Genomic DNA, 23,758 nt, shown 5'->3' with positions numbered 1-23,758 from the left:
CCTGTCTATTGTCATTGTCTAACTTTGCTCATCACGATTCTATCCTTGTTAAGAGAGACAATCCAAACATCAGAAATCACTTCTTAGGTACTCTGTTTGCACATTGTCCTCTATTATTCTTGAATAACTCTCGCATGTCTTCGACTCTCTGCACGCACACTCAATCACTTCATCAGGACACAACGTAGAACATATCCTCAATTGCACTTGACCTCATCATCAATACACAGTCCGTACGACTTCATTCTCTGTCTGCTACTCTACCAGTCTTTACAAAAACAATACTATGTTGACATCAATGATAAACATAGTCACGAATGTAGCATGTCAATCATGCTAACCATCTCTCCAATACTTAGGATAGTCCCCCAAATGAATACCATCAGCATTCGTGCTAACAATTACTTCTAAACAACATGAAATAAAAGCCTAAGCTAAGTGAGGAAGTATGGATCGCCATGCAATAATGCAAACTTGATCACAACAATTCACTATGCAAGGTACAACAATGAAAAGTAGAGCAAATTTGGTATTATATAAGCAACAATTCTCTAAAAAGTCCTCCTTTACAAATGAGAGGAGGCGGGGTTTATATAGGAACCCCAATTACAATGAATGACCAAGATTGATCAAAAATCAAGAGCCCAGGTTAGTCCACCTAAGCCCTAATTAGGGTTTCATAGCCACTTGCTACAAATATTAAATGCTCACCCAATTACAATTAAGCACCACTATGTGGGCCAATCAGAAAAATGCAATGTCCTTCAAACCCATAACAACTTGCCAATGAGAAGAGAGCCCATTATAGACAATGCCACCTCATCACCTTGGGAAATGTGCTCCCTATCCTTATCCTCCTTCACATTCAATGAACGTAGACACCATCTGAGCAAATCATCTCCATATGAAACTTGGCGTGTTTTTATTGATTTAGGATAGGGCTGCCACCTCGGCTAACTTATCATTTTGAACATGATAAATACTCTTACTTGCTCAGGAGAGATCATTTGTTACTCCTCTATATGTGATGGCTCCCACTCTCAATCACTTCATCTCCTTGAAATTTCTTCGTTCCTTTTGCCTTGGAGCCTCTTCTTGTCCAAGTCTCTTAAGTTGTTCCAAATGAGTTTCAGCCTAGCCTTCCTTCAAAACAAAATCTCTATTGGTGTAGATGGTGGGTTTATGGACCACCAATGCCCTGAATTTCTCAATAGCCCTCCTAGGTCAATTTGTCATATCTTACCACTTCCAAGTTGTCTGGAACTCTACCATCCAACATATCCTTTCCCGGTGATACCTTTTCCCCCTTCGGGTTTGATCGTATTACTTCTTGCATCCAACTAGAGCGAGTGGGTAAACATTGATATTTAATTGATAAATGAGATCACGTATCTAAATTTGCCATATCAATGAAATCATTACTAATTAGAATTAGTTTGATTCATATTACTAATTGTTAACAACCTTAATTACAAATTTAGGCATAATTAAATAAAATTAAATTGAAAAATTTAAATTTGCAATACCATGAATTCCGAAACCAGATTCCACCTAGGGCACAATCTACAAAACCAAAGCTAGTCTACATATACCACTGAAGATGAAAAAGTTATACCACTGTATAGTAGCAATCAATACCATTTAGGGCAACAAATGCATTGTTTTGACTAGATCTTTTGTCGCTTAGGGCACATTTACAAAACCACTTTTGAAATAGTGAAACTCATATAGGGCATCAAAATAGCAAAGACATGTGCATAGAAGTATCAAAAGAAAGGGGTGTGACAATGTCATATCAGACAGCAGCTTAGTCTCAAAAATGGCACATAACTTTCAAACTTGGGATTATTTTCTTCACTACCGAGTCTATAAAAAGAATAGTCAATTGATCCAAAAGGAGCGCCCAACCTCCTTTTATTTGATGGGCATGGCTTGTTCCTTAGACTGCTGTATAAACTATAAACAGTTAATATATTCAATTTCATGGAGCACTCATTTAAATAATATTGCACAGTAACTTTAAGCCAAGAGATGAATTTTCTTGAACTCACCCAGTCATTAAATGATAAGTAACACAGCCATGCCAGCATTTGTCAGATTGTATGATGGTATAAAAAAACCTAACCTTTGTTGCTGAAGGAATATTCCCAAAAACATAGCTTTGCACTACTTCCTTTCTTTCTTTCTAAAAGGATATTGAAATTGAACATTTGTGAAAAAAAAAGCTGCACATGACCTCAGCATCTCTGAAATACTCATAAAATTCATTTGGTTGGCCCTATGTCAACACGATGTCATGGATATTTCTTCGAGCAAGCTTTTCACATATAAAGCTGAGGATTAGAAGCGTGCTAAAAATCTATGACCTTAAATGTGATGCTTTTCTTTTGATTCCTCTTAGTCCACTTCCAAAAACTCTTCTTTCCTTTAGGATGATGTAACCCACGGAGATCCATTTGATAGACCTTGTAGAATTTCTGTCTTGCCATTATATTGGAAACATAGTTCTGGTTTCTTGGTAGAAACTACCTAATGAATGCAACCATTGAATGCCCAAAACCATATCTGTACCTCCTATATTTAGCATTAGAATTTTTTATTTATTTGGCGTCTCCCCAAGCTAATATTTAGTTGCAGAACTCTAACGACAGGCCTTAAATCAGCAAAATGCTTTGTGCAATAAAGCCTTCAATAACTCTTTCTAAGTTAGTTCTAACTTCTAACAGCAGAAATGCCTATAATATTGCTCTTTGGGACATAATTTCATGGAAATGGCTGCAAATTTTGTAGGTTTGGGCACGCTGTTGTGATTGTACTTTTGTATGGGTAACACTTGAAAAGAGGAATCTTGAGAGCTTTTGTGTGAGGTTGGAAAAGAAATGCCTAGCCAAAGAGGAATAATGTTTAATGAAAAACAAATGGAAAAATTCTGAGCTCTGATACCACTGTGAGGCTTGGAAATGAAATTTAGAAAATATCAATAAATGAAATTAATGGGAATTAGACAATCCTAATTTATTCCAGGAAAGCTTATTCCATTCAATCAAAATGTACTTATTGAACAATATGAAATAGCTTCTTCAATTCTAGATGGCTGTTCAGTTCCTAGTACAGCTAGGAAATAGAATAATAAAATATTTAGGATTATAAACATAATCGTTACAAGAATGTAGTGGAATTTTTTGGATGAGGAAACAGGTTCTAGCAACTGTTGGAACGTTTCAACTTTTTTAATAGTGAGGATATAGAGTTTAATGGGAATGGATACCGTGACTATTGGAACACTTTGAAATCTTTAGTACTTTTAGCTGTGGTATGTATGCACTTGGTGTCAATTTTTTATTATCTGTATTTGTATCCCATGTGCACGGGTATCTGTATATTATTTTGAAATTTCCAGTTTTCTTGTATAACTTGTATTTTAGACAATTTATGATATAAACACACCATTCCCCAGAACTCCCAGTTTCAAATGGACTGCAGTAGGTGCTGTGTACCTGATACCTTGCATAATCTGCACCCCCTTCCCCCAAATAACCTTGTGGATACTAAATCTAAATAAATAAAATATCTAGGTGAAATTTTAATGAGGTGAAAATTCTGAAAGCCGAATGTGCCTGTGATGATTTCTCTTGGTCTCATGTTGTCCTAGTAGCCATATTCTGAATTCACCTGAGATTCTTTAAATTTGGTTCCTTGCAAGTTTGAAAGATTAAAAGTCTGAGATTTTTTTGTTTTGGTTCTATCTGCCATGACTGCTCAGTTTTTTAGAGAAATAAACCCTGCATTTGTAGGGTATTTAGTACTTCCAACTCTTGACTGGTCAAGTAAAATATTTTTATACTCATGAAGGAAGCAAATCTGTTTTTGTTGGATTTGAACTGAGGAGTTTTTGATTGTGGCGTTTTCTTCTTTTTATTAACTGGTTATTTCAACCTTCGGTTCATTTGGAGTTAAATCATCAACGTTTCCTAGTATTTCACATGTTCTCTGAGTATCATAGCAGACACTCAATAATTGCATTTCGATCATGATGTCAGCTCTGTTCCATTTTATTATGTTTAGGATCCAGATTTAAACTTTATTCTTCTGTCTTTTTAAGAGTTGTTGGCACATTAATTAAATCCTCAACTTTTTTTCTTTAAAGATAAATGTGTGCTTTTTTCTCACAATGATGTTATCCTATTCTATAAGGCCGATTTCTTGTAGCTGGATCTTTGATACATTGAAGAAAACTTCTATGGTAGTTGCCAAGTTTGTATCTTAGGAGAGAGAAAAGATATTGCATCTGGAAATTGAGTATAATGAGAGAATCTTCATATGCTTCAGTACAAATCACAATGAATCTGAGAATAACCTCATTAAGGAGGTATCAAAGGTATTTTATGAGGACAGTTCTTTGCAGGACCTGTTGACAAATCATAACCCCAGCTTCATAGAGGGGAGATCATTTGAAACAAATGAATAAATTTGGATAGTTACTGATAATTATTTGGTTGTTTTTTGTACCCTTTTCATGAAAAACAACATTCAAGTAAAAGTTGTGAATCATTGCCTTTGTTTTCTTGTAAAAGGGCTCAGCCCATCTGCAGAGAAACATAAAAGACTAAGTTATATTGAATTTGTTAGCTTGTAATAGTTGTTCCCTTGTAAAAGGGTCTGGCTCCTATGGGGAGCAACAAGCAGTGGTTTGTAAGTTAAGTCGAATTTGTTGGCTTTTAACTTACTAGGATCCATAAGATTTGTTAAACTTGCTTGACATTAATTTGGTGTAAATATATAAAAATGTTCCTATCTTCACTAGACAGTAAAATCAACCTTTACAATGTTAAAGCAGTCAAGAGGCATTTGAAAACAGTAGCGAACTTTGGTCTAATTCAGTCTACAAGTATTAGATCTAATAGAACCATGCAAATGTGGATGCAGCAATTTCCTGGACCGCTTTACAGACTATGGTTGTAGCCCGTTCATTTCAACGGGTGAGACAAGAAGATACATTGTACATCAGGGCTTTTTCTGCCTCTAATACCAGTAGCTTGCAATTATCTCATGAGAAAAAGCTGACATGGACTGGGACACCAGCCATGCTACCTCTTTTTTTGCCAAAACAAAATCAAGGAAGAGTATTTTGCAATGGTCTGTTCTACAGTCTGTCTTATACTGTGGTCTATGATCTTTTGTCGTTTGTGTTTTTATTTCAAGGCAGTTTTTTCACTAATTGTATAATGCTGTACGGGGAAGCGTATATTAGAAAGGCCATTAGCAAGCACTAAAGTTGAAATTTAAAAATCTAATGTCTTTTGTTATTTACTTTTTTGATTTTCTTATGCATAGCTTTTTGTCTGTATGTTCATCTTATAACTTTGTGATCTTGTGCTTTTTGCAGCGACTATGTCCACTGATTCAGTTCTGGCATTAGAGAAAATAGATTTCAAAAAACTTCAGAATGGAAGGCAAGTAAATATGCCAAACCAGTACTCAAACTTTTTAAGTTCTGAATTTTGTATTCCTAGGATTAGATGTGGGTTGATTGTTTCTGTTTGAAACTTTTGAATTTGTGTCATAACATTTTGCCTCTTGATCTACCAAAAAAATACGTTTGTCCAATAATCATCCTCAATTTTTTTTTAACAATATGACAAATCAACATAAGCATGCCAACAATGATTATCAATATTTCAAAGTGCCGAGACAAAGGGTAGTATAAATTTATAAAATATTGATAAAATCACTTCTGCACACTGCCCTATTACATTAAACCAATTTATAACTGAAACAACAATGGTGTACATTAAATGAATATGTAAGATAGGCTGCAAAGGAAGTTTGTTGCAAATATGGTTTCTGTTGAGGGGAAGAACTGACTGGAATGCTTGCTAAAAGTGCTCCGAAATCACTTAAGCAACATACCCATTCTCTGGAAATGGTATAAAGCAACACCATTAACCCCAAACAAACACACCCTTAAACATCACGACATATAATTATAGTTCTAAGAATCATGTCATAAGCTTCTGCAATTAATTAAAAGGTCTGAATAACTGTTAAAGTTATTGTAGATCTGGTTTAACTCTGTTGCAGGTCAAACAGCACTGAAAAACCTTGAAAACCCACCCTCCAAAACCACATAGCTGTAATGCTCTCATTTATGAGTACCTGACTTTTTGCCCTAAATAACACTTTTTTCATCAAAGCAAGCAGGCTTTAGAGATGGCTTTTCACTTTGATTGATACCCTGCAAACAAGTTAGGAATCAGTTATAATCATAATTCATAATTAAACCTCTTAAGTTAGAAATAATATATCGGAAATGTAGTTCAAATCAATAGATTGCTTAAATCAATTTTAAGATTTCTTAATCATGGAAGTGATAAAGTATGCTGACTTGATAAGGTGCCCTAATGAGCCCGCGCCTACCCTAGGCCCATGAGTTGATATATCATCCCTCTTGGACTCGTGTGGCCCTTGCCACCCATATGAGGTGGAGTACCTAGTGTGTTTGTATGCCAATATGTTGTCCTATGACCTTTTTCCTCCATCTTGCCACTTCCATCCTACTTCCAATGATTGAACATCCTTATGCATTTGTTCACCATGATGAGATCATGAGGAACATTCACAACAGGGTGCTCAGGTAGTCCATCCTTCCTAAGTCGAAAGGCAATACCCTTTGTTCCCATGTGACTCCCTAGTTATATATTATGAGGTGGCGTACTTAGGAGGTGACCTTATTACCATTTTCCAACCTGTGATCTCTCATTTCCCCTGCCATGGCTGGTTACAGCAGTCAGAGAGAACACAGTATTTCACACAATAAATCGTATATTAAAATATTCCCAAGACAACAACAAAATGCATATTAAGTCAAAGGTATGTAAATTATCTGTACATCTGTGTGTGTGTCTATATATATATATATATATATATATATATAATTACTAATATCATAATCTTGAACTGCATATATAATTCAATAAAGAACAGTCATCAATGGATTGCTAATGCAATGTATGTGTCACATGATATTCATACCGAAGACTGCAAATCTGAAGAATATTATCATAATCTGCTCTTCTTCTTGATGTCTTTCGTTCTCTTTCGATTTCTACTTTATGATTGAGATCTAGTTCAATGTGGGCACTGTGGAGATTAGGTTTGTGTCATGTCCCCTCTCTAGTCTTACTAGTAGAGTCATGAGAGTTGACCTATTATTGGAGTCTTGTAGGCTAGCAGTGGTGGATAGAGACTCATACTAGATACTCAGTGACCAGAGTTGGTTCTACAGTTACTTTGAGAGCCAGTTGGGGCAGTTCCTTAATTTTAGGGATTTTCCTAAAATTTAGGAGGTTATGGCAGTGATCAGATTTGAGGCTCCTCAGGACCAGTATACGGTTTCAATTTTAGGGTGATAGGGTATATTCCCTAGTTTCGAGGAGCATCCCAAGTTTTTAGGGATGGGACTGCTAGTTGACCCACATTGCCTGGCACCAGTCATAGGTAGGTGACCGGATCCGTTCACTGATTATTTGGTTGGTTTGGCTTTCCAAATGAATTTGACTTTCCAGTTGAATAAAAGGAAATATATTTCCTAAGTTTGCATTTAAATAAATTAAAATAAAGCTATTTATATAGCTAATCAGAGTAATAAGGGGATTTTGGCTTCATTTGGTCAGGCAGGCCTATGTGTTATAGCTCGTTGGAAAGGTCTTGAATTATTATAACTTATTTTTGTCATCTGGAGACCTTCGGGCATCTAGAGCTATGTTATTTGAGGAAAGGGGTGTTTTTCCTATACACAAAAGCCTTTTAATTGAGAAGATCCCATTTTATAATAAAGGGAAAGACATATTCTCCCTTTAGGGTTCGATTGGCTTTGAGAGGGAGATAAAATGAGATGTTGGGTCATTCTTTCATTATCTTTTACATCTTCATTCTTGGTATTTGCTATTTTGCTCCGAGGAGCGATTCTAGAGGACTGGGATGCAAACTCCAATAGATGGTTTCAGCAACATTCTACAGTATTGTTTCAGCAGTTAACAAAGATTGTTAAGTTCAATGTTTGGGGGTGCTCGTGCATTGCACGTTGAGGGTCTTGTTTGGCATGTTGGGATCTTCTTGCTGCCTTGGCGTGACTGTAGCAACCGTATGGCTGCCTTTCAGCTGGCACGTGATTTGTTGGTTGGCTTTCTCAGTCATCTCTACCCTTTCGGTGCATGGTTGGTCTATTCTTGTAGCTGGCATTTTCATTCCTTGTTTGTAAACACCTTTGCTGGCATACTGATTACATATCTTGGCTGGTACAATTTGTAGCTATTCTGGTTGACCGAATATTATATTATTTGTTGCTGTTCTTAATTGTTGTTTTACTTATATCTGGAAAATACAAAAAAGAAGAAACAATCTTTCTGCAACTTCTGTCTAATTCTCTAAGACCACAAGGAAAGCACAGGAAAATCTATTATTTTAATTAAAATTTACAGAAGTTTAGTGAAAGGATCCTTTTGGGATCTTTTAGTTTGAGGTAGATGGGAGTAAGGATATATTGAGGAGAGTGACATATGGGAGTATCCATACTGTATCCTTGAGGATGGAGAGGCCAATTAGACATGAGTAGGTAGCATGGGCAACAGATTGTGTGCTGATGCCTAGCATAATTGAGTAGTAGAAATGAGATTGTCCTCCACAGATTCAGGAGATATTGACTAATCACAATAAAGTGTAAGTGACATTCTACTAGGGAGAACACCAAATAGGGGTATTGAGCACATTGTTGAGTTAGAGGAGGGTGCAAAACCCGTCATCAACACCCCATACAGACACCCCAAGCGGCTTGGACAAGATAGAGAAGACGATAAAGATTTGCTTGGCATGGGGCATATCAAACCTAGTAAGAGTTCATTTTCTGCAATTGTGTTAGTTAAGGAGGAGGATGGGACTCTTTGCATGTGCGTTTACTATCAAGCCTTGAATAAGAAGAAAATATAGAATAGGTATCCCATACCCCATATAGGTGAGTTTCACAAGGCTTGTTACTTCTCTAAGATTGACTTGAGGTCTGACTACCATCAAATAGAGGAAGGAGGATGTGGAGAACACAACATTCAGGTGTCACTATGGGCATTTTGAGTTCTTGGTTATGCCTTTCAGCCTAACCAATGCACCAACCACACCTTAGTTGTGTATGAACAAGGTGTTTCAAGTTCCAACATCAGTTGCAGAGGCTTCTATTGGTTTTCTTCAATGACATTTTAGTATTCAGTCGGTCTTTGTGGGAGCAATCGAGACACTTGGACGAGGTGTTAGACATTTGGGAGAGGGGGTCTTTGTAAGCTAAGGAGTCCAAGTGCAAGTTTGGGATGACAAAGCTTCTCTACTTGGGGCTTGTTATCCTAAGTTGCTAAATTGGGAATAGGAATGGGCATGGTTATGTAGGTACAAAACAATATAATGTTTTTTGGGGGGTTGCTTACACTTTCGGTACATTTATAAACATACTTACACATATATGTAATATACATGTACTGATATGGAACTAAAAAATAGAATTATGTTTATAATGCCATATGTCAATACATATGCTAAACAAAACCATTACAGATTTTAACTTTTGAAACATATCATTCTGGTCTATTAGATTTCTACAATCCATGAGAAATTGTTCTGAAAGTTTCTGGATTAGATTGTGTAAAAATGTTTACACAATCTAATCCAGAAACTTTCAGAACAATATCATTCTGATTTAAACCCAGGTTTCAGTATCAAAAAGATCAAGCTAAATCTCATTATAGATAAGTTCAGAGTTTGCCAATCAGCAGTAGAGGTCTTAAAAATATCTAAAATATCAAACTAGAATCACTAAACATTTCAGCATTAAAAAACTCAAATCCCAGATGTGTACCTGCAGAAGATTCGTACCCAGAATCACCTGAAAAGTCCCATGATTCAGCGAATTAGATATTATCAGTGCAGAGGGAGTCAGAGTTGATCCAGAAAAAATTCAGGCTATTGTTGATTGGCCCCCATGTTGATGTTATAGCTGTGGTCAGAATCCACAAGTTAACATAAGCATCTAAATGGCCTACCGGCCTTAGATGTTTGTGTAAGGCAATTTATATCAGCAATTTATGTTAGTAATGCATGCTAACTGATACACATGTATATTGGCAAATTATATTACAAATTCCTTTATACATGTCAGCGATACAATTAATTGTAAGCTAAAATAGTTGTTGAGTAAACTATGCAGTCCGTCTCCTTTAATGGATTTGTACGGCCCTTGGTGAAAGGGTACAAGTCACATATAAGAGATATGCGATCTCTTATTTTGTAAGACATCAAAAATACGTCAGTGCAATATTCATAAATAGAGATTGCAGCCAGAGCTATATTAATACACAGTGGTATTTTGTGACTACAGTGAAAATTCATATTCAAGGTATATACACAATCACTGTGTGTTCGAATTGGAGATAAGTACTGATCAACATATATGTATACACACACACACGAAGATAAGTGCAGTTCAATTGAGATCAGTACTCATTGTTATTCAGATTGTAATAAGCACAGATTGATCATAGCAGATCAACATAAATAGAGATAAATAATTATAAGGAGCATCTCAATATAACTATATATTCATTGTGTTGATACTTATTTTTCGATACATATTATCAGATCAAGACTTATACATGGTTTTGTGATTGGCCATATTGTAACTAAGCATTTCGAATTTTCAATAGTTAAGAGAGATTATTGCTGGGTTTTCACCTTCAAGCTGGAAGGTTTTCCTAGGGTATATGCAGTGTTGATTTGTTTGAATTGTCTCATTTTTGTATTACTATTAATCTGATCATAAAAATAACATGGTATTAGAGTAGGTTTGAAAAAGATTGTGATCAGATTTATTTGGCAGCAAAGTTATTAGAGATCTCTCATATTCAAAGTACAATTTCCAGTCACAAAATGGTGTTCAGGATCAAGGTCGGAGACAGACTTGAAGGTGCTACAAACTTCATGGAAAGTTAGAGCACTTCTTGCACTTGAAGAAATTGATCTTCAGTTTGTGGAGAAAAAAATCATTTGAATGATGATCAAGAGGAGGAACTTCAATTCAAAAGGAATGTCGTTAAAACAAATAAGCTTTTAATTGACTAAGAGAAGATTATGATACAGTGGATGGAACAGAATTGGGTATAATGGATTGGGATGATCATCAGGATCCTTCCTTAGAGGCAATTACAAGGATAGTTGATCTACACACTGAATCATGGTACAATGAGAAGTTAAGGCAATTACAAAATCAGAAGGTACGCCTTACTTATGAGAAGATGAAACCGAAGGAAAGAGGTCCAGCGGAGTCAGTTGGATAGAAAGGTGAAGGCAGTAGCCAACAACAGAGAGCAGTTAAGAGCAAGAAGGAAAATTTGGAGGTTGAGAAAAGTAAAGAACATTAGGAACCTCTAGCAAAGAGATGAAATGCAACATCATCAAGGGAGAGCATAATTGAGGTCAGAGGCCAAGAGATTAATATAAGTGGACAAGGGGCCATGGTAGAGGTGAGCTCTGATTCGAAATCAAGCGGTTACAACAACAGTATCGACTACTCTCCTTTCTTAGAGAACTAACATAGAGATGATGTGACAGTCACTAGTGAAGAAGAGGATAGGCCAATTGATATTGAGGGAATAAGCCAGCGCTCGAGGCCATTGGTGATGTTTTGGTAGTTGAACCGAGTCCAGATTTGGGGAGATGCACTGTACCGCTATGGTTAAGGCAAATGCTTATGCCAAGAAGTGAGGTGGTGATTGTTCGAACAATTGAAGATATTCAAGGGTTAGTGGAAAGGGAAGATAGCGAGAAACATAAACAAATTGCAAAAACGGTGGCAAAAGTAATCAGGAATGATGATGAGGGTTACCGAAAAGTTTAGATTGCTATAGCAAAGGTTAGCAAGGCAGTAGATGAGATTGTAGCTCAAGAGTATGAGATAGTAGAGCATAACTTGGGAAGAATCATAGATGGAATGTGAGGAGATTCAGGGAGGCATGGTTTCAATTAGAGAAAGGTTGAGGAAGGCAAACGAGAGGATTGTAAAGTTGGAGGCCAAAAACAATTGGAGAGATTGCTAGCCTATCCAACAGTTGCATCAGGCAGCCCTTTCGCAAGATAGCGAGAGCAACATAGAAGCGATATCAGCACAACGGCGTGAAGTCAAAGATTGGACTAGTGATATAATTCAAGATGGGCGAAATTTCTTGCCTTTATCTCGACATTCAAGTCATTGGTGGCTATTAGAGACAAATTTAGAACATATATATAAAGTAGTTTATAGCCTCATAATGCCAAGAACTTAGTCATTCCCAGGCTACAGGCATTTATTGAGCTACTAGAGAGATATTTAGAAAGGGCCAAGTTGGTAGATGAAGGAGGAATGAATACAGTGGAGTCTTGGTTTGTTGCCTTGACCATCAGATTGAGGATACTTGAAGAGATACAGAACGAGATTGCACAACACAGCCCAGGTGTTGACACTTCCATTTCAACCATGATGAACGATGTTGGGGCTGCACTTGATTTTGAAGATATCAAAGAGGAGAATGTTAATGAGACAAAATTTGGATCAAGATAGGATGAGTTAGGGAAGATTGCTATCGAGAAGAAGCATTTGGGCACCCTTGCCTCTTTCAATGCCTTTATCGGATATGCGAAGGAGTATGAGAAGGATCATGAGAAGACACTGCAAGCAGCGAGCAACATGATGAATTCAGTTGAGCTCAAGATGAAGCACATGCTTTGCCCTCCCATGAAGGAGGTCAACAATAGTCTAGCCAAGTTCATTGCCTTGGCTAACAAGATGAAAGAAAAGGGTAGAATTATATTAGAAGATCATTTGACGTAAGCCCAAGTGGCAATTCCTCCTTCTTGGGTAGGATAGGTGTTTGATTTTGATTGGCTACCATTTTGGTGCCTTCTCATTGGTTGCTACTTTTCCTTTTTTTCATTGGTCCATTGATGATGTGGCGTCTTCTCATTGGCCGATGGTGTGGCAACCCTAATTAGGGTTTCTAGGATCTAATGTGGATCATTGATTTTGCCTCTTAATCTCTACCGTTGGTTGTAATTTTGGCCTCTATACAAGGCCATTTGCTCTCATTTGTAAAGGGTTGAAGAAAATTGTTGCTTAAGATAAGATAATAATATTAATGTCCACAAAAAACCAAAAAGGTTTATGGGATTGAATATACAAACAGAAGAGCCGGCGAAAGTAGAAGCACCAAATGGTGGCTAAGAAGAAATGAAAGCAAAAAAACAAAAACAAGAAAGAATACAAGGTAAGGACTAAGGATCCTTCCTTGTCACAAAGAAATGAGTAATAGAGGGGTAAACTCCTGAATGATCCATACTCTTAGAATGCCGTGTAGAGCCGCTGTAGGACTGTCGTTGCTTGGAGAGACTGGTATAGTGTCTAACAGATCTGGAATGAGAAGTACTGGAAGGCCTTTTCAAACCTTGTAGAGGAGACAAGGGAGAGAAAAATGCAGTAATGAGCTGGTTTGAAGTACGCCCCTGAGGTATAAAAGACTGTAGGGTAATCTCGCGAAGATATGTGGCCTCCTGAAGATAAAGTGCCAAACACCTTCGATCAATATAGCTGAAGAACATCGAAAGAGAAGAACAACCTTTGAAAAGGCAGTAAAATCTTCCTTTGATCTCATAGTAAAGAGGACATCAAAATATGAAGTGGATCTCAGTTTCAATCTTTGCCAAAGTACACAACTGACATATTCAATCATCCCGATCCATATGGTGATTAGTGTGAGCCCTGAGCCTAAAGAAAATCGTAAGGTATGATTCCAGTGCTGACAGAGATAAGTGGGGCGAACAATAATACCATCCTGAATCTTAAGAAAATGCTCAACATAGAAGGCCATCCTAGGTCGCAAACCTCCCGAGGGATTACTCTAGGTAGTGGTAATTTACTGTTTTTAAATATCCTGTCTGACATGCTCGTTCGACTCCTGATGTGTGGGGAGAAGAGGAGCAGGAGCATCAAGTGAAAATTGGTAAGGAGGAAGACGATCTATATCAATACCAATCGAACCCAATAAAGATGTGGCCTGGGCATACCAACAACTAGACCTATTTGAGGTGTTAGATCTCAAAATCTCAACAAAAGAACAATACCAAAATTGCTTCTCTTATCAATGTTGTGACTTGCATGGTGATAAGAACACTTAGTGTTATTGCATGGTTTCTACTTCCAATAGTTAAAGTTAGAAAGGGTGGAAGAAAATTGTTGCTTAAGATAATACCAAAATTGCTTCTCTTTATCATTGTTGTGACTTGCATGGTGATTAAGAACACTTGGTGTTATTGCATGGTTTCTACTTCCAATAGTTAGAGTTAGATTTCGTTGAGTTGTTAAAGTAGATTTTATTTCAAGAAAATTGTTAAGAGTAGATTGATAGTTACATGGCGATATTAGTGGATGTTTGATAGGGATCTATAAACTAGGCAACTACCATCCTAGCAGCTTGTTAGGAAGCCTTGCGTGGTAATCTAGTCTTTTTTCCTTGAATCATTGCATCTATGGAGGTAGAGCCACTAGTAAGCTTTCATTAGATTCGATCCTCGTCCATTTGCTAATCTTTCCATTCATAGGAGTAGAGGTAAAGTAGCAAGTAGTGTGATAGTTGGAGTTCATTCTTAGAAAGTTAGTTAGGAGAAGCATCATTGGCAGCCACACCCCCCATCACCATCACCATACCATCAACATTATTTGGCGCTCATATACTCTACCAAACTCAGACATCATCACCATCACAACGAGAGTTCGACAATCCTTGAATGAACAACGTATGGCCACCTACGTAATTACCAAAAAATCACATCAATATAATTGAGTTAGCATCCATAGGTGTAAGGAACATTGGAGTTTTTTTTCATGCCTTCATGAGTATTTACTTTTCAAGAGAGGGATTGAGTGTTTCATATTCCATATCAAGTATTTCAATCGCTATATGTTATGTAGTGGTACAAAACTGACATCAACACAATCCATTTGATGGCGTCAGGGATTTCATGCTTGTCCAAGGTCCATAGTTTTATGGAACCATTATCGCCTACTTCTTTGATTTTATACATTCCGAGCCATTTAACCTTGAATTCCCCCAGTTTTATCTCGTTGCGACCATTGTACCGAAGCAAGAGTTGGCTTGGTTGAAACCTTGTTCTTTTTAGATGTTTTTCGTGGCATGCCTTTCGACGGATCTACGCACCTCCGTCGCCCATTGCGCTATTAGTTTGCGTTCAAATAATTTGTTCAATTGATATAGGCATTCACATTGACTCCATATCTACCAGTCTATTTTCAATTGTGATTTGTAGGCTTGGGACCCTAAATTCGGCTAGTACCTCGGCTTCTTGGCTAAACATTAACTAGAATGGCATTTGTCCAATTGTGTCTTTAAATGTAGTGCGGTAGGCCCACAGTGCCGAAGGCAACTTTTCCTCCTTGTTTGCCTGTTCGACTTCACATGATTTATATATGATGGCCACAAGGATTTTGTTTGTTGCTTGCGCCTAGCCATTAGCTCGTGGGTAATACGGACTTGACAACGAATGAAAAATCTTGAATTCCGTTGTTAGTAAACTGATCACATGATTGACAAAGTGACCCCCCTGTCACTTGTTAACTGGATAGGTATGCCATACCGTGTGATGATCTGTTCATACAAAAACTTTGCTGTACTTATTGCAAAGTTTTCGGGTAGTGCCTATGCCTCTACCCATTTTGTTAAATACTCTGTGGCCATCACCATGTATTGGCAATGCTGGGCCCTACTCGCCTTCAATGGACCCACGAAGTCTAGTACCCAATGTTCAAACAACTCCTAGGCATGGGACGGGTTTAACGTAATGAAGTCCCTCTTGAGTGGTTTGCTGACTTTTTGGCATGTATCGCAGCTCAACACCCATTCCTGTGCATCGTTGTAAAGTGTGGGCCACCATAACCTAGCAAGCATAACCTTCCATGCCATTGTGTCGCATGTGCTTCCCTTAGAACACTCTGCACTTCTTCCATTACACATCGCCTCAGCTTTGATCAGGACCCATCTTGTATAGGAGACCATTTATCAGTTGGAAAGTTCGGTTCCTTAACACTAGCTTCTGCTGTTTGCCTGGCAGCATCTCTCTTGAAAATTGTGATGTTGATAGATATTTCTCGATAGACTTGTACCATCCTAGAAGAATGACAATTCTGAATAAGTGTGCATCTTGAAAATCATCATTGACCCCTTTTGGTGGCTCTTCGGACCTGATTCGGGACAGCTGGTCTACAATGACATGACTCTTCCCGGTTCGCACAATGATGGTGAAGGTAAATTCCTGCAGTAGCAATAACCATCTGCTAATCCTGCCTTGGATAATTGGTTTGTTTACCAGGGACATCAATGCCTGGTGGTCTACGTAAAAGGTGAATGGTGTAGCCAATAAGTAATGTCGGAATTTTTGTACCGAGTACACCATCCTAAGAGCCTCCCTTTTAGTGGTGCCATAATTCTTCTCGGCCTTTGAAAGTAGCCGGCTTGCAAAATATACTGGGTGATCCAGGCCATGGTCGCCAGTTTGTGCCAATGTTGCACCTATGGCGAAGTTTGAAGCATCCACATGCATGTGGAACTCCTTGTTCCAGTTCGGGTATGCCAAGATGGGCGCCCCCAACAATCTATTTTTCAATTCTGTGAAGGGAGTCTCCTATGTGGAACTCTAGACATACGGTTCTCCCTTCAGTGTCAATTTGTCCAGAGGAAGAGCAATTCGGGCGTAGTTCTTTATGAACCGTCTACAATATCCAATGTGCTCGAGAAAAGATTTGACTCCAGTTACCTCCGTCAGGGCTTCCATTTTCACAATCACCCTTGCTTTGTCTGGGTCAGTCTTTAGTCCTGACTTGCAAACAATATGCCTAGGTAGTTTGCCTCGAGGAACCATGAACCGACACTTTTTAGGATTCAATGCAAGCCTTGCCCACCGACACCTCTCCATATATTCCTAGAGGGCCTTCAAGTGGTTGTCTTGTTTATTGAAGATGGACCAATCATCCAAAAATGCTCGAAAGTTTTCAATGGATCAATCATCCAAAAATGCTCGAAAGTTGCCTACCGATGTTTTGTCAAATATGTGCAAAATGATCCTTTGAAATGTAGTAGGTGCGTTACACAATCCGAAGGGCATTCAGTTGTAAGCATACACTGCATCCTCCACCACAAAAGCAGTTTTCAGTTTATCTTCTTTAGCAATGGAGATCTAGTTATAGCCAGAGAATCCATCCATGAAGGAATACATCTTGTGTCTTGCCACTTCTTCTATAATTGTGTCGGTGAACGGGATTGGGAAGGGATCTTTTATCGTGACCGTATTGAGGCACCAGAAGTCCACACATATCCGGATTTGAAGTTTGTCTTTCTTCATGGATATCACGATTGGTGACACCCACTCACTTGTTTGGAATTTAAATATTATGCTAGCTTCCAACATTCATTGTATTTCCTCATCTACGCGAGTTGCGTAGTTCTTGTTCATTTTATACGGTCGCTTCTGCATAGGTATGGCTTTGGGTACCTAGGGTATGCGGTGGACACACATTTCTGGCGAGACCCCTTTTAAATCCTTGTAAGTCCATTAAAATACATCTTTATACTCCATAACGATTTTAAATGTTGCGGCCTTCAGTACTGGGTTCTAGTCGTCTCCAATAAGTATGTTCCTCGGATTCTTTGTGTTGCCAAGATTAGTAACTTCTACTGACAGCTCTTTGTATCTTATAGCCTTCCCTTCAAAGCAATGAGTTGGACTCTCATTGATCTCCGTGTTGCCTTCTTTGTATCCCACGAACTCCGGTGGAAATAACTCCTCATCTTCAGGCTCCTCAATGCCAAAGCATGTAAGAATGGAAGAGCTCATAATCTTCCCTTTACCAATGGATAAGTCCATTCAGTGAATTGGTCTCGTCTCCTAAACATTCTTCCAATTCTAAAACACCTTCGTCGTTCGGATCCATACGGGCTTTTCCCTCATCTATCTGATGTTCCTTGTCTGACTCAAGACTTCGACGAAAACACCATTTCTTCACTTACTATTTGAGTTCGGAGATCAATGGCAAACTTCTGCCCTCCGCTTTCCATGGACAATAAGTTTCTCCCAATTTTGATTCACTTTGGCTGTCACTAGGAGGATGGCATCATATCCCTTTTTCTTCAAAGGAATCACCATGAAATCCAGCACAAATGGTTGCATCCCGATGGTTACTTGTTGAGCCACCAAGGTCCTCAGGGGCTTTATCCCCTGTTGGTCGGTGCAGAGCAAGTAGAATGTAGGCGGCCATAGGGTAGGCTTGCCTAGTTTCTTCTACGTCTCCTTGGGGAGAACATTCACCCCCGACCCACCATCCACGATGGTGTTCGTCAGGATGGTTCCAAGGGTTCCCATCTCAACCATCGTTGGCTGACGGCCATTGCTTGCTGTCAGCAACATGGGATAAGTGGCCAACCCTCCTAGTACAGTTGGTTGTTCCTTCATCTCTGACAGGTTTGCGTGGGCATTCAATAGTGTCGTCCTTAGTTGTGGTACTGTTTGTAATAGGTCTTGAAGTCTAATAGGCACCTCCACTTGAAGCATTTGATTCAGCAAGTTGTTCTACCCCTCCAATCATCCGAGAATAGTATCTTTCATATCTTTTGTAGCCTTCATTGCCCTTTCTATGTCTTCTCGTGCCTTCCATAGCCTTTGCTTCTTCGTGCGAGGGTCAGGATAGGTTGCTTGCTTGGCCTAGTTGCGGGTGACAACAAGAATTTTCTCCTCATCAATGTTAAGGAGGTTTACTTGTTTTGGGCAATTGGTGCCTTCGTGGTCCCCTAGACCACACCATCGACATAATTTTTGAGGAGTGTCGTTCTTAGGACACTCTGGTGAAGTGGACCCATAGGTTACATGCCTGGCATTGGATTATGAGCCTTCCCTTCGAATCATACTGTATCCGATTCTTGTTGTCATTGCCACCCCATCCTCCTCGGTGGTTGTTTCTGTAGCCATTAAATGTGGCATTGTTGTTGCCTTGGGTCTCATTATTAGTGCCAGAGGTGGATGGTTGTTCCTATGTGAACAATATCTGTTGACTTCGTGTCTTCATGTTGAATGGGCACTCCTTCATAGAATGACCCAAGATCTGATAGATATGGCACATTGCCTTTTTAAGGCACGCTCTCTTTGGGTGACCTTTCTCTTTGCAATCTGGACACCAAATTTCTCCTTCCTCCATGTGACTAGTGGCTCCCTTCATGGACTTGAACTCCTTCCTCATCTGATCCAAGTCCTTTTGGAGGGCCTGTACTTTCTTGCTGGGTTCCTCCTCGTTGTCTGCACTACTTTCCTCATTCGAGGGCTCATCACTCTCAGAGGAGGATGACGATTTACTTTTCTTCTGCTTTTTCTTTGCCACCTTGCCCTCACTTTCTAAGTTTAGGGCACGGTCATAGGCATCTGTATAGGATGTAGGCAGGACTATCTTCATTTTCCTTCTCAATGCCTGACAAAGTCCTTCAACAAACCAACATTTCTTTAGTTCATACGCAGGTTGAGTATCCATCTAGCTAAGAAGATCTTTGAGCCTTCGATTGTAGGCTCAAACGGTGTCCTTCCCTTGTTTACAATTGTAGATCTTCACAACAACCTTGTTGTCGTCTCGTAGTAGGCGGAATTTTGTTTGAAATTCTTTCTTTAGATCATCCCAAGTGGAGATATCTGCCTTGTCCATGTTAGAGAACCAATCCACAACCACTCCCCGTAGGTTGGCTGAAAATTGATTCAACCACTTGTCTGCATTGGTGACTGAGTTGGTGGTCCATATGGTTTCGCATTTATAGCAATGTCGTACGGGGTCTTCCTTCTCGTCGCCTGTGAACTTCAAGAGATTTTTCTTTTGAGACATTGTGTTTTTCGTCCTTTGACCATTGGATCGAGTCCCAAAACTATTAGGAGTTGGTCTCGGTGGGTTACTCTAACCACCGTGTAGTGTCCCTTCGACACTTTCTTGTGCCTTGGTGTCTTTTGTTGGCCTCACCTCCCTTCCTACTTCTTCACGGGCTACCTCTCGCAGTGGTGTACGGATGAATGCAAAAACTGTTCCCTTGTCTCCTTGAGCATCGTTAATCTACGCTGTGTTTCCTCAAGCAACTCCTCGTAGCTCCGTACTAGCCATTCCGGCGAACTGTGGCACCCTTTGGCAATTACGACGCCTTCTATGCTGTTGCCTTCAATCACCCTCGGTGATTCCTCCGACTACTCCACAGTTTGATCTTCGGCAAGTTGTCTTAGCCGCCACCTTCGCTCGGCTTGGATTAAATTTCCTCGCACAAATTGTAATTCATCAACATCCTCCCTCAAGTTCCTATTTTTGTTTAAAAGATTGGGCATTTGACATATACCATTATATAAAAATAAAACATAACACTCTTGTTTATTTAATTTGTATACATCATGTGTCGACTCAAGTGACAGTTATAGACTTAAGTGCTCTTGGCACCACAACTCAAAAGTTCATGGTTCCGTTTTGTGACGCCGTGCATCTCTCTCCTCATGGAAATTCTTGAGGGTCTCCTAACGACGTTCCTCATGTTCTACTTCTCCCTTGCATCTCTTTTGTACCAAGTATGCTTGTACAATTAGATGCGGGGGTTGGTCTAAGAATCTGTTAGTGGTTGGGCTTGCGTGCATAGCATCCAACACAAATATTTGGTAACCTCGTTCTCCACAACTTCTCTCCGTACGAAGGTTTCCAGGCTTACGTGGTACAGGATGTGAAAGTTTTGGGCTGCCTTGTGCTCGCCTTCCAGATTTTCTATTTTGTCATCCTCATTCGTTTTCCGATTGTCTGGTACGGTTATTCCCACTTATCCTCGGCCTTCCATACCACTCCGGATTCAAATTGACAACGATGCCAAATGTTTAGCCTATAGATGAACAGGATAGAAACATGTAATAGCTTAACAAAGTAAAATAGTATTCATTCATCAAATGCTTTCTATACATAACAATAATGTTTCATAAACGATGCCAAATACATAAGTGAAAGCCACATTTATAATATCTGATACGGTGCCAATGAAATGACACAACTATGTCCGCACTGGTAACTGCCTAACTACCCGTTTTGCTGGATAACAAAGGGTAAGTCATTATGTTGCGACAGTTGAGTTGCATCCATTTAGATGGTATCTGTACACTCTTTCCATAGATGAGAGGGAGCAGTATTATGTCGTGATTGATGTACTTGAAGAACAGTAATGAAATACTTGGTGCTTTCTTGATATTTAATGGCATTACTTTCTCTGTTACACTTACATATTTAACAGTAGTATGCAGCAAATCAGTTTACCAAAGGCGGTAAACAGTTTGAAAGATTGTCAACACTTAACAATCTCACATAGAATGCTTACTACAATAGAAGCAAAACGTGCTTATAATCTACAGTTCACGCAAAGCCTTAAGTATCTCACAGATACTAAATGCAGAAATGATTGACACATGTAATGATTGCACACAGGACATTCACAAGTGATGTTTGTAGTAGATACAGTAAACGCTGTTGCAGATATTTTCACACACACAAAATCACTGTTATGCACATACCTTGTTGTCTCACTCACATAACTTGCAATACTTAGAATTCTGGGCTACAAAAATAAAAAATGATACTTCATATATTGGTATTGTATGATCTGAGAGTCCCAACCAATACACGGTGAATCAAGAAAAATCAATTATTATGATTTCTAACTTCTGTATGAGCTGGTGACAGTTGTTGCTGAGCCGTTTCATATTCTAGAGCCCACCACACTTCATACGGAGTTATAACAAAGCAATAATACAAATCTCTGCAACACATAAAATAATGACAATTATGGGAAAGAGCCATTTCTAATTTCTAAGCCTCGTCATATTTTCTGAATGAACAATACAATGAGATGAGAGTGAATACTTAAACAACCACGACTTTTGATGTAGCTCTTTAATCTGCCAGTTTTCAGAGAATCGATCATCTCCCAGGTATGGTGAACATGCGTAGCAGAGCAAGTTTCACAATCTGTATGCAAACGGAGTCATTGCAGGTAAGAAAAATATCTCTTGCAGCTACAAACATTAACACTTTGAACTTCATAAAATCTGCTGTATTTTTCCTTGTTAAGAACAGACATCTTTTATCATATCCAATGATATCTTTGCTGCAATCAAATCTGCACATTAAAGATTTTCAATCGTAGTCCACACCAATATCTTGTTCACTTCTCATCAATATATCTGTGCATATCTCTTTTTCATCTGCACTCAAGATTATCATATTCTCTGCTGCAGCCTTCATCATCCACAAAAAAAAATCTGCTCAACTTCCAGCAGGTAGTTATTAACATTTGGAATTTTAGAATGATATTTTTAAATCTCAAAAAATTTCACTCATGTATAATATTATGCAAGTACCAACCTTTGATATTATTTAATGAAAAATACCATTTATATTTGTCAGTTTACTTAATCAAGTTGAAAAAATAAAGTTTAAGTTAATCCCGTGAATAGACAGTTGTAGGGTTCTTGTCGCACTGCTACCATGTACTATGCAGTTGTGTACAGTTCCTGTCACCAGGATGAAATGAAGATCTTTGAGTTGCAAGACCCTGATTTCAATTTCCGACTGATTTGGCTACAATGAGGCTCAAGAAAACATTATGGTGAAGGATTCAAGTCATTTTGACAACCATCAACCTTGTTGCAAAGAACATATATCTTCAACAACTATGCACAATGCAATACTTCAACAACCTTTCACAATGCAATACTTTAGAGACTGTAAGCATTCAACTCATCTTCTTTCGTAAATCCAATTTTTATGATCATATGAACTCATTCCATATTGTACCTGCAACATCTAACAACATCAAGATTCAAAGATTTTGTCATTAAGATTCCCATGTGTACACATATATGAACACATAAGGGCTTGCGCTTGTATGAAGAGTCCACTTGAATATCATGTTCACTCCATTTCAGTTGTCTCTAACTTTGTCATGAATATGTAAACTTGAATATGCTAACTATCACTATTAACATCTAACTCCCCCTTTGACAATGCACTTTACCTTGTTGACATCAAAACCAACAACAACTCTTAATCACTTGCCAATCATCCCAACAAACTTGTCTTTCAGAGAGGAAACCTCTTGGGAGAGAGTGGAGCTGGATGCAGCCCCAACACCTGGTGACAGGAATGTATTGTAGAAATCAGTTATTTTCTCCATATTGGGCTCAATTATTGAATTAGTTTTATCGGATCAGAATTGGAGGAGGCAGACAATAATTACCAGTTAGTAGTTTGGTACCTTACAATGAAAATTCACCATTTCCTATCCTCCAGCTGGCCGTACAGCTCATAATCTTTTCTTTGATAAGATAAGATAAGATAAAACAAATTTATTAATGTCCAACAAGAGAGCACAAATGAGTCTAATGGACTGAAAGGCATACACTATGGCCACAACCAGCAGTGGGAACGCCAAATGGTGTTTGTGGAAAGACAAAATAGGAAACCAAAAAGAAAGAACAAGAAAACCCTGGTGAGAAGTAGTCTAGAACCAAAGGATGCAGCCCAGGGCAAGGGTTGTGCCATGGAGCCGCTGAAAAGAAGATGCTGCTGCTGAGTGTA

At 38.7% G+C, this 23,758-nt stretch overlaps 1 protein-coding gene across 3 annotated transcripts in view; it reads left to right on the top strand.

Moving 5' to 3' along the window:
- Window positions 1–23,758, top strand: part of LOC149528917 (phosphoglucosamine mutase family protein) — a 138,227-nt gene that overhangs the window by 15,547 nt on the left and 98,922 nt on the right. For 2 of the 3 annotated variants that reach the window (XM_089811360.1, XM_089811359.1), the window contains exons 2-3: window positions 4,927–5,136; window positions 5,387–5,453. In XM_089811360.1, the coding sequence (XP_089667486.1) occupies window positions 4,953–5,136; window positions 5,387–5,453 (251 nt within the window). In that variant the 5' untranslated portion in view covers window positions 4,927–4,952. The remainder of the gene's footprint in view (window positions 1–4,926; window positions 5,137–5,386; window positions 5,454–23,758) is intronic. The other variant, XM_089811361.1, reaches the window with a different exon arrangement.

The sequence above is a fragment of the Cupressus sempervirens genome, chromosome 11 (assembly GCF_028749045.1).
Source record: "Cupressus sempervirens isolate cs-2001-9-10 chromosome 11, ASM2874904v1, whole genome shotgun sequence".
In the NCBI taxonomy this organism is placed as follows: domain Eukaryota; kingdom Viridiplantae; phylum Streptophyta; class Pinopsida; order Cupressales; family Cupressaceae; genus Cupressus; species Cupressus sempervirens.
The sequence above is the reverse complement of the archived record's forward strand: the minus strand, read 5'-3'. Positions and strand labels throughout refer to the sequence as shown.